Source organism: Octopus bimaculoides, chromosome 25 (assembly GCF_001194135.2).
Source record: "Octopus bimaculoides isolate UCB-OBI-ISO-001 chromosome 25, ASM119413v2, whole genome shotgun sequence".
Classification (NCBI taxonomy): Eukaryota; Metazoa; Mollusca; class Cephalopoda; order Octopoda; family Octopodidae; genus Octopus; species Octopus bimaculoides.
Window position 1 is genome coordinate 361,170 of NC_069005.1, and position 12,492 is coordinate 373,661.

At 37.3% G+C, this 12,492-nt stretch overlaps 1 protein-coding gene across 2 annotated transcripts in view; it reads right to left on the reverse strand.

Annotated features, from left to right (window-relative positions):
- The window catches only part of LOC106869563 (lissencephaly-1 homolog), a 62,885-nt gene that overhangs the window by 3,919 nt on the left and 46,474 nt on the right, over positions 1–12,492 (reverse strand). For both annotated transcript variants that reach the window (XM_014915355.2, XM_014915356.2), the window contains exons 5-11: positions 7,905–8,111; positions 7,129–7,225; positions 6,489–6,560; positions 5,229–5,331; positions 3,569–3,665; positions 3,336–3,467; positions 3,087–3,188 (exon numbers count right to left, since the gene is read on the reverse strand). In XM_014915355.2, the coding sequence (XP_014770841.1) occupies positions 3,087–3,188; positions 3,336–3,467; positions 3,569–3,665; positions 5,229–5,331; positions 6,489–6,560; positions 7,129–7,225; positions 7,905–8,111 (810 nt within the window). The remainder of the gene's footprint in view (positions 1–3,086; positions 3,189–3,335; positions 3,468–3,568; positions 3,666–5,228; positions 5,332–6,488; positions 6,561–7,128; positions 7,226–7,904; positions 8,112–12,492) is intronic.

The following is a 12,492-nucleotide window of genomic DNA, read 5'->3' on the forward strand; positions in this document are numbered from 1 at the left end:
AGAGAGAGAGAGAGAGAGAGAGAGAGAGAGAGAGAGAGAGTAGGGGATGAGGGGAAAGATGTGCAAGGAGTGATACATCCGGGTAAATAAGGGTGGATATGAGAGGAGGATTGAGAATAATGGCAGATGTGTGAGGGTTAAAATGGAGTAGAGAGAGAGAGAGAGAGAGAGAAAGAGAGAGAGAGAGAGAGAGAAAGAGAGAGAGAGAGAGAGAGAGAGAGACTTGAATATTGACAGAATATTGGAAACGAATCACATTGCTTTTGTAACAGTCACAACAACCAGGTGGTAACATTGACAGGGAAACACACAAAAGCACAGCCCAGGGTTGTAGAAGACACTTGCCCAAGGTGCTATGAAGTGAGACTGAACCTGAAACCATGTGGCTGAGAAACAAACTTCTTAACCACACAGCCATGCCTGCACCTATCAGTTGTCCTTGACAGTAAATGAAATGATAAAAAGACAGGATATTCAGGGCTGGAATCAATTTGATTGAGATTGATCTGAACAACAACAACAACAACTTGTTTACTAATTCACCAAAACAAGACAAAGTTCACAGAGTGCTCAGTCGGTGTGTTAACTGGTGCAAATCTCAATTCTGACTTCACTTGTCAACTAAGTCAGCTGTAAAACTGAAATGCCTAAAATACAGAGTAAACCAGTTCACAGTTGAATGTTCCCAAACGAGTGAGTGTTAATGAATAAATAATGAACCACATGAATAATGCAACGGTGAAGTGTGAGTCACAACAAACTTTCTCCAGCAGGATTTCCAACTTGCAGGTCAACGGGTAAAGAGCTTTCAGTCTCTCTCTCTGTCACTGTACCTTTTTTTTTATGATCAACAAAACAGTTCAAAGAACTCCTTACCCAAACCCCCTCCACCATGGGTTTTTTGGGGGGAAGGGGAGCTTAAACAACTTTATTGCCTATTATATGAACTACAGTATAAACAGGTAGCCGAGTATACCTCAGATATAGTAATTCACAGGCACAATTAGTATGACACAGCTGACCCTTTAAACCTCAGACCCAGCCCCCAATCCCATGTAAAGGGTTTCCAGGCACTCTTAACCCTTTAGCATTCAGATTACTCTCCCTCAAATGCAATGCTTATTTATTCACACAGTTTTCAATTAATTAATTACACATTATCTCATAGCTTTGAAATTTCAATGATAAGATTACTTTCAGATGCCAGATCTGACCAGTCTGAACAGAAAGCAGAATGTTTTTGGCTGGATAGGGTGTATTTAGATGCTAAAGAGTCAAAGCTTGTCACTGTGAAGCTATGGTTAAAGATACCCACCTCTGATACCCTGCAGTGGAATTAAACCCAATACCTCATAGTTGTCAGGTGAGTTTCTTCTTCACCAATCACCTACATAGGCTTTCTCATTCTCTCTCTCACACACACAATTCATACTGACAGATTTAAAACATTAAGAAAAGTAAATATTTCTAATTTAATAAACAAACCCCCATCTTTTCAAGGAGACAAAGTTATTATTGTATCTTGCCCCACCCCACCCACCTTAAAACCTGTCATGCTAGTAAGAAGACTCCCATAAATAGCAAGGATTTTCTCTGCATAAAACAGATTTCTTTCTTAGGCCCCAAAATGACATTTATGAAGGAGAAGAATCAAATTGTTTCATATTTATAAATATGCTGTCCCTAAAAGCATAACTACATTGGTTTTAGTAAGGAATCGGAATCAAAAACTTAATACTTTACAGTGATTATCACGTGTGTGTGTGTGTGTGTGTGTGTGCACGTGCATTCTACATCCATTTCTCATACTGACACAGTAGTAGAAAGACCTCACGTCATTTCATCACTTGTCAGTCCTTCACCTGACACACACCTGAAGGGATTTGCGGTTTGTCTGCCTTTCTACTTATTAGGACTTTGGTTTTAGCTGGGTTAACTCTAAGGCCCTTCGATTCTAGTCCTTGCTTCCATCACCAGAACTGTATAAACGTTCACAATAAATTACAAGAGTAAGTTCAATATTGTGAAGAACACTGTATATTAAAAGGTGAACCTATTTCTATGGCTGCAGGTGAATAAAAATTGACAGCAAAAGGTTACTCAAAATAATTTTCAAAATGTGTAAGAAGCAGTTATCTCCCCTTGAGTTTCAAGTCGGAACCAATGAATGGGACGATAGAAATAATCCTACGATGTTAAGTAGGATTATTTAAAGAGAAAAAGAAATCCAATGCTACATTCAATATCCACTGTCTTATGTACAGGATCCAACACAGAGGTTTATAATGGCAAAATAGTATGAGTTGTACCAGTGATTATATAGTGGTGCCATTTACCATGTGCCAAGAGGACTACTTTGAAATTTAAGAGGGAGAATTCGGAAAAGGGCTTAAGGATTAGAGTAATACATAATTTCTATTAACACACAGACCACAATATTCAATGCTGGGAGTTGTTTTATCTCTTCATTACCACCAATTCTATTCAGTAGGTTGTGTGATGGTTGGATAGTGTTTAAAACACCTTCACTCATCAGTTATTCCTTTGCACTTGTCTCAACAAAATAACCTGCATAATGACTGGTGTTGCATGAAGCAGCATTTAAGAAAACGTGTGTGTGTGTAGAATCTTATTTAATGTGTTCGTGCTATATCTGGACATGGGAAGACATTTCACAGAGAAATAGTCTTGAGGGAAAATTCACTTCAGAGTTTCAAAAATTGAAAGGGCTACAAATGATGTCATCAAGTTGTAGGATATATACATTTCTGTGTCATTGCACATCATCAACAATGAATATAGAATGTCCTATATAGCCCTATAAGAATGATAGCAAACAGAACAGTAACAAGTGGTCCTTAAAGCTAAGTCAAGCTAGAACTAGCTTTTCAATGGTAACTCTGCATGTTATCAATGCAGCATAAGTTGGTACTTTGTTCCATCGTTAAATCAGCAGAAAGATATCTTAAGATCTGACCTGATTCAATTCTACAAAATAGAAAAAAAAAAAAAAAGTTCGACCCAAAATTAATTCGTTGAAGCATAACTAACTGAAAAATAAAAAAAGAAAGTAAAAAAAAACTCACCAATGTGAAGAGACAGAGACCAGTTCCAACATCCCACATTTTGATTGTTTTGTCTCGAGATCCCGAAAGTAAGAAGGGACCACTTCTATTTCCCTTCTTTGGCTATAAAAAAAAAAAAAAGAACATAGTAATATTACAATTTTACTAGAAAAAAAGAAAAGACGAGACAAGCAAAATCCTGAAAGACATGGTATCCAAGGAAGCATGAACAGAATTCTTATTTACAGGAGCAAAGAGGAGGATACTTACGCTGTTGCCAAGAGCTTCATTGATGCTAGAGTGGGAACCGTCAGGAGCCCAGGCAATACACTCCACAACGTGTTCATGTTCACGCAGCTCTGCTTTGCATTCTGCAGTGGCAGCAACCCACACCCTCACAGTCTGAAAAAAAACAAAAGGAAATAATTAAATAAATAAATAAATACTGAAACTAGAGTCAAAGCAACAAAAAACAAAAAAAAAAAAGGTTTAATCGTCGTTACCTGATCATTTGAACAGCTAGCCAACAAGGAACCATCGGCACAAACCCGCACCATCCTAACCCACTCCCGATGGCCACAAAAAGTTTTCACACAATATCTGAAGAGAAGAATATATAACCATTTAAAGACAAACAGAGAATATTGAAAGCACACACACACACATAACCATCATCACATTTAATGTCTATGTTCCATGCTGGTACAGGTTGGACAGTTTGATTAGAATCTGATGGGGTTTAAGGACTGCATCATGCTCCAGTGTCTGCTTTGGCAGGGGTTTCTACAGCTCAATGCCCTTCCTTAATGCCAATCACATTACAGCACATATGGGGTACTCTTATCATCCCACCAGTATTAGTGAAGTCGTAACACAGCTTGTATGACTATGAGCCTGGAGTGGAGCAGAGAAAAGGGCCAGAGCAAATCGGGTTTCTGGGTTTCTATAATAGTGTTTAGTCTTTTGATCTCCATTTTAATAAGTCTTTCCTGGGAAAATAGTGATTTTTACCAATAAAAGCAATAGCCTAATACATCAAAATAAGACCTCCTTCTACATAATTATTCATCAGGCATATAATTTAAAATGAAAATCTCCACTCCCCCTTTCAAACCAAAATTCTAACCAGGATAATCTTCAGTTCTTACCAGATTACTGACCAAATACACTACCTTCATTTTAATTTCGAAAATTATGAAGAATTTAGAAAAATAACTGTCATCCTTCTACTGGTGTTTGGAACGTGAATTAACATGAAATTTTGATGGAAGATTTTTTAAAATTTAGATTGTTTTAAACTGGATCTCAGAGAAGTGTAAAATGGGTTTGTAATCAACAGAACTGCATGATTCTTTAACATTTGAATGCTGAGAGGAAAGTGGGAGTGATGTAATGAATGACAAAATCCTCAAGTAATTGAAATTTCCCTCATATTTTTTTTTTTTTTAATCTAATAGCAAATCTCAAAGGGAAGATAATTTCAAATTAAAACTTGTTTTTTCATCTTCACAGCACAATCAGTACATTTTGCTATTATTGAACCTTATCAACATAGCCAGCCTATTCAAGTCTGCTTTAATTGAAGACGTTTTACATACTTTGAGATCTTAGTCTGTTCAAGCTGAGCTGACAGGATTTACTCAACAGTGACTTCCCTTCAATTTATGTCTCTTAGCTTTTGTTTTTTAGTTCAAATAATTTCACTTCCTAGACTTTTACAATTCCATTTCTATTTAATCCATCATCATCACATTTTAATGTCATTTTAATTTTGGCTGAAAATGCCATTCCAAATCACTTTTCAAATTCCCACTAAGTACATAAGCAAACAAAACTTTAAATGGATTCAGAAAAGGCAGTGATGAAGTATTTTTTTTGACTTTTGATCAGTTACATGAGATTTATCTCCAAGTGAAATAGATATTTAGGTTAAAGACTATGCGAAAATATATTTATTAATCTTGTTTAATCAAAAATACATTTATGTGTGTAAATTTAGATATGTGCAGGAATAAAGAAAGGTGAAAATATTTATGGATTAGGAATTATTTTAAAGATTTTTATAGTTTCCCCCAGTTATCATTAAAATGAAATTCCTAAAGTGCAACACTCCAGATACTCAATGCCTATCAATCCCAAATTAATAATAGCAGCTGTACTTACCCAGTAGCAATTTCCCACATTTTTATAGTTTTGTCACGTGATGATGTGACAATGTGGTCTCCACTAGGCATAAATGTTACACTCGAAACATTATGGTCGTGTCCTGCAAGGAAGACAGTAAAGAGTAGCAATCGAGGGGGGGCAAAAACAGGAGTTTCTTAACAGTCAAATATCATCATCATCGTTTTAATGTCCACTTTTCCATGCTTTCAAGGGTTGGAGAAGAATTCATTGAGGCAGTGTCTTCCCTGTTGCCAATCTCCACCCGTTTCCCAGCAAGGTAACATTTCCTCATAGCCAGACATGCTTTCACAGAAGACTGGAAATGAATGACACTGCTTGTATGACAGTGACTATCATTTACGATTATCACACAATATCCCAAGGAAACACAAACATACATAAATAAATACACACACACACATATATATATATAACACACACACACACAGAGTTTTCATACACCAAATCCACTCACAAGGTCTGATCAGTCCAACCAGAAGACACCATAATAGTACAAGACACTTGCCGAAGGTGCCTTGCAGTGAAACTGAACCTGAAACCATGAGGTTAGGAAGCAAACTTCTTAACCATATGGCCACACCTAACCCAAATATAAACAAGCAAAGTAAAAATTAAACAAAGTCTTCCATTTCGCCCCTGAATCTGTTGCTTGTACAACATCAGTTTACAAGAATGAAGCTCAAGTAGGATGAATCCAAGACATGTGACATGGTTAAGTGGATACGGACATAAGACATGAATGGGTTACTCTTATTGTGAGGGGAAAGTCACATGCTAACAGTAGAATATGAATAAGTTCCATGGAGGGGAAAAACCAAGGAAGAAGATATGGGAAACAGCAAACATCAGAACATTCACAGATAAACAGGCATCAAGGGAAAAGGAAAGGCATTGCGTGTAAAGAGACTCCTTCAACTGCTACCAGCAAGAAAAACTAAAGTTATAAGGGTGCTGAACAATCTGTTGTGCACAGAAGTAAAAAGCCAACAAAGCAGAGTGTGTGTGTGTGTATATGTGTGTGTACACATGATAAATCATTCCAGAAAGCAAAAACTATTGTTCAACTTCAAAGTCTGAAATGAAATTAATGGCAGACAAACTTAAACTCAGACAAAGTATCTAGGACCAAACAGTCAAATTTGAGGGAGAGTTGGCTGCTATTTCTACCAGGTCTGGCATCAGAGGAGAGAGAGATAAAATAGAAAAAGTGGGAAACGAATAAGAGAGACAACTTACCGTGCATAGTTCTGATACAATCATAACCATTAAAATCCCAGAGTTTTATAGACATATCAGCTGAGCAGGAGGCTGAAATATTCAAGAAAACGATTAAGGATTTCAAGAATAAAAGAAGTTTAATAATTGTCATGAAATCATCTTCACACCACCAAAACAAACTTACCTAACATGGAAATAACTTCTATACAAGAGAGACTTTTTACTGAACAATAAAAAGAATGGCTCAAAATGGGTTGAAACAAGATTCAGAAATAAATGTTTAAGCCAAGACATAAATCTCAACTCGGGAATAAACAAAGTGGTTTGTGAAGCAAAATACTTTCCCTTATTTAATTGGATTGAAAACTTTCACATGCAAATTTGAGCTGGGTTAAAAACAAAAAAAAAAACAAAAAAAAAAAACCTGTTTTATATTTGAAATGTGTAAAGTTTCACACATACAATAAGCATGTGTTGTACATGAGTGCAGAGAAGTGAAAGGTTTCACACACAAGACTGTTGCATTAAAATGAGAAACAATTTCACGTGTGTTTATTACATTGTTTTTAAAGCGAAGACAAAACATCAATCCTTCTCTCTCACTCACACACACACACACACACACCAATATATTAATTAAAGAATGGGAAGCACTAACCCAGCAGTTTTCCAGTGTGATCAAAAGCGATATCCTGAACAGAGTCTGTATGTCCTTTTAATGATCTTTCATAATCCCCAGTCTCGAAATCCCACACCTGGAACAAAAACAAAAAAACTTCAGTAAAATAATTAACATTCCATTGAGCAGATTACTTACAGGTAAAAAAAAGAAAAATTTTTTTCTGAAGTCCTGGTTTAGTTGATCAGTCAGTTCAGGACACTGGACTGGATATCTTCCTTATTTGCAGGGGATCATCATTTGATATTCAGCTTTCCCTGCTTGCAGGGGTCAAGCAGATTTTCTAGGACCTGTCACCAACTTTGACCTGTTTCCAAGCAAGGTCAACGGCCAGACAAGTTTTACACAGAAGATTGGAAATGAATGACCCCACTTGTATGATGGTGATGTTTATTTACAATCAGTATTGTCATGTTGAGACAAAGGGGTGCATACACGCACACAGTTTCCATCTGCCAAATCTATTCACAAAGCTTTGGTCAACCTGGGACTACAGTAAAAGATACTTGTCAAATGTGCCACACAGTAGGACTGAACCAGAGACTATACGATCAGAAAGAAAGCTTCTTAACCACACAGCCATACCTGCAACTTACACCTATATAAAATTAGCAATCCACAAAGCTGAACATTTCAGGTGACGAATGGTCTTCAGGAATAAATTAAATTCATAAACTAAAGATTTTACTTTTCTCAAACTATTGCAACGAACAGACAGTCTGACTGATTCACACCATAACATCAGATCCACTTACCTTAATGGTGGCGTCTTCACTTGCAGACACAAGTAAACTGTATAGTGGATGAAATAAGACTTTGGTAATTGGGCTTCTGTGGCCTTTTAGTTCATATCTTTCTGGGGGTCTAGGGATCCATTCTGTAGGACTTCTGTTGCCACGAGTCGGGGCTCCGGCATTCACCTCTTTCTCCGCTTCAACTAATTTGGATTCAAGGTCCATCACCTGAAACAACAACAAGAACAGAGGATATGAGAGCAACGGCATGACTGCATGCATGCACACACAGATATATATACTGTTTTAGTCATTTCAGTCATTTGACTGCGGCCATGCTGGAGCACCACCTTTAGTCGAGGAAACTGACCCCAGGACTTATTTTATGTAAGCCTAGTACTCATTCTATCGGTCTCTTTTGCCGAACCACTAAGTTATGGGGACGTAAACACACCAGCATCGGTTGTCAAGCGATGTTGGGGGGGACAAACACAGACACACAAACATATATACGACAGGCTTCTTTCAGTTTCCGTCTACCAAATTCACTCACAAGGCTTCAGTCAGCCCGAGGTTATGGTAGAAGACACTTGTCCAAGGTGCCACGCAGTGGGACTGAACCTGGAACCATGTGGTTGGTAAGCAAGCTACTTACCACAAAGCTACTCCTGCGCCTAATTATAAACACAGGCGAAATACCATTAAGCATTTTGTCCGGTGTGCTAATATTTCTACCAGCTCGACTTATATATATATATATATATATATATATATATATATATATATATATACACCCACCCACATATATATATATGAGTGTGTATACATGTTACAATTTATAATGTTGGACACATCCTTCATCAACTTCACACAGTATTATCAGGGTGCTACCTGCTTCTTTGGTCTCCACCCTGTAACACATTTCTATTATCTGTGCAACTGCCACACCAAGCTGGGTGCAGCTGGAACCACTGCAACAACTATGCATTGAGTACGTTTCATACACACACACACACACATATTTACCCAAGTATTTATAAACACATACACACACACAAAGACAAGCACATGAAATATCACACTATACAAGGTCTTGGTTCATTATAATTATCTCCACATCCAGAAGATGCATCATAATTGCCGAATGGTAATGAAGACCAGTCCTATTGGAGAAGGGGAGATAATCTCAAGAATCCAGAATTCTCCTGAGTCGACCATTTAGGAAAAGGACAGGTTGATTGCCTGGAGTCAAGAGAACAGTCGTGGACACATGTCTGTGGCTCAATAACCATCATCAGCACAATTGTCCTAATCTATATCCAATGGTCAAAGAACATAAGACATATACAAGAAAGTAGAGAACACATTTATGGCCCAAAGTAATTTGTATAAATTAAACACGAGTCACAAGAAATAACTCAGAGTGGTCAATGGCATGAAAGCACACACACACACACACACACACACACACACACACACACACACACACACACACACACACACACACACACACACACACACACACACATTGTCAAGCAGTCTTACATCATATCTCTTTTATGCTTTTACAATGATGCCAACTGAGCATTTCATTAAAAACTGCTGCAATAGAAGGCAACCAATTCCTCTCCAACAGCTTCAATGAGTCATTTCTGGAGACATCAGTGTTTTTCATAGCCACATTCATTAACATCACAATAAAAGTGTATCGTCTACACCGATGGTGGTGTCACTTGGACGGCAGCCAGTCAACAACTAAATATTCTAGTGGCAAGTAGAAAACATAGATCTAGAAATCAAAAATCAATCACACAAATGAACCAGTTTCAGAGTAGAATTCCAGTGAGAGTCTCACTGCATAAATCTGTTGCACTGAGCCAACAAGGTGAGTCTCTGCTAGACATACCAGCCAAATCTTTCAAATCATTTCTGCCAACAAAAAAGGGGGACAGTCTGTCTAAGACATTTGGAAAGAAAAAGACTGCCATCATTCAAAATGTCTGCTCAGTCAGAGCTGACCTGGTGTTGAATATTAATCTTCTGGAAGCTGTGCAAACAAATGCCTCTCATCAGTCACTCACCATACCTTAAACATCTTGCTTCTCTGGGCATTGATGCGCTAAAGTTCCAAATATTTAGCAACTGACTCAATAGGAAGCCGACAAGAATAGTCACCATTCTGCAACAACTTTCTTAAATTCAACAGGTAGACATGCTTATAAGATCAGAAAAAAGTGCAGCATGACTTTTGGAAATATCTTTTTACACTCGGAATAGAATAAGCTACCCATATGAGTTGTTTGCTGTCAAAACACTGCATCTTCCAAAAATTCCATGCTTCCTGAAATTCACTCACGCTACATCTGACATATCTATCCAACTTTAAATGTTCACTTTTCTGCCTTCATCTACTTCTGGCTATTTTGCATTTAATTCTAACTTTCATTATTGTCTTGTCTTTACTTCACTTTGTCCCCTCTTTTGCTCCTTGCCAACAAGTTATACTGCACCTGAACACTGTACACATCTCCAACTTCTGGTTTCTACCTTATACAAACAATTTAACAACACTCATCTATTTACTCTCAACACATTCTGCCAGATACAAATCATCAGAGAACACCTGTTCCCTTTAGACAATGTTTTTCTCACAACACACAGGCAGTGACCTATGACCAGCTGCCCTTCCTGTTGTCAACCCTTATTGTTCAAGTAAGGCTATTTTTATTCCATTGGTCTTCACATAGCAAAACCAATGACATTCCAAAGGTATAGCACATATTGCTTATGCAACACAAACACAAGACACATTTTTGTTCAAAGGTTCGTTTTAAAACACTCAAATGTGTGTGCATGCACACACACACACACACACACACACAAACATTTCTCTAGCCTCTGTCTAAATTTCACTCACAAAGAATTGGTAGGCCAGAGGTTAAAGTAGCAGACACTTGCTAAAAGTGCCATTTATTGGGATGGAACCAAAAACTAAATGGTTTGAATTAAACTTTGTAGCTACTAAAGACCATACAATTTAATCACAGATTCTAAATTCACCAAGTCTAAATAAATATATATACAATTTAACATCTGTTTTATATATATATATATATTAGTATGTCAGCAACATATTGTTATGGGCAACCCTTCAACATTTTTCTCATCCAAAAGAGTTTTTAACCCAATATTCTACATGCCCTAATTTTAAAAATGATTTATTTCATATAAACATAATTCCATATACTATATTCATGACCCTAAATCATAGATGTTCAACCATCAACTTGTACCATTTTGTAAACAAAACTCCTGCCAATCATATTTTTATTTACATTTTCAATAAACAATTTTTTCACAGCCTGCAAAGCAGAGAATTAAGTAAGAATTCTTAAGAAGATGAAAACTAAACTGTCTGATGCTCACTTCAAGCTGTTTTTAAGAGTAACTTTACATCAAAATGAAACATATGCTTATTTAACATATGGGTGTAACTCCACACACACACACACACACACAATTCCCCACGTCTTCACGATTATCAGTAATTTACTGCTTTGACAAATTTCTGAACCCTAATTTTTGTAGTAAGGGAGCAAACAAAAATACCCACTAGTTTTACAATGCAACTGCACCTTGCAGCAGCAAGCCATGCTACTATATAGACTAAGAAATGGGTAAACCTTGCTCCTCACAAGTCCCTTGATAACAAAATATGAAAGTGGAGAAGGTAAGGTGTGAGCCTACAGCTCCAATATTTCATGTATTGCTAGCAAATCCAGCACAAGGTCCCGTCCTTGTGGTGGTGTGGTGACTTGTGTACGTCAATGACTTTGAGAGTTATACCAATGGGGTGCAAGCTGCTGCTAGGGTGTCCTCTGCTGGACAGGTCAAAGGATAGACGCCAGATTAATATGAACAACCTCTCCCCAGAAGTAAAAATGGGTTTGCGTAGGGTTAACACCTCTCCCTAGAGAAAAAGGAAAGTTACAGAAGCTTGGACGACAATTCCAAACCAATAAGATCTGAGAGAAGAAGAGCTTCTGTCAAGCCGTGGCCTGGAACCTATGAAGACAGCAGAAGAGAAGATGGCTTAAAAATAGGTGAGAGACTTAGGGAGAGCTGAAAAAAAAAAGGGAACCAACTGGAGAGAAACAGAAAAGACAGCCCCCGAGTTGAGAACAGCAAGTGATCCCTAGGGAGGGAATGAAGGGCTTATGTAAAAATAAGTTGTTAGATGCATCAGAATTATTCATCTGTGAAAGAAATGATAGGGACAGATTTTATGTTAGGGTGTTTATTTCTTCAATTCAGCTGGTAATGTAGGTTTGGTTCAATAAAATGGTGGGATACTGCAACACGGCACAAATATGGAAGACACACTTGAAAGAGACAATGATTGAAGGTGGGAAATTTTTAAATAAGGTAATCATCAACATAAATGCAGATTAAAACAAAACAAAAAAAAAATGGGTGTAGGATATGTAAGAGGACATTTTGAAGTAAGTTCTAAAAGTTTTGAATACAAAGAATTATCCGATTCAGGTTGTTTATTTTTTCCCATTTCAATTTCTTTTCTCTTCAGTAAATCAATTGTTGACGTGTTTTT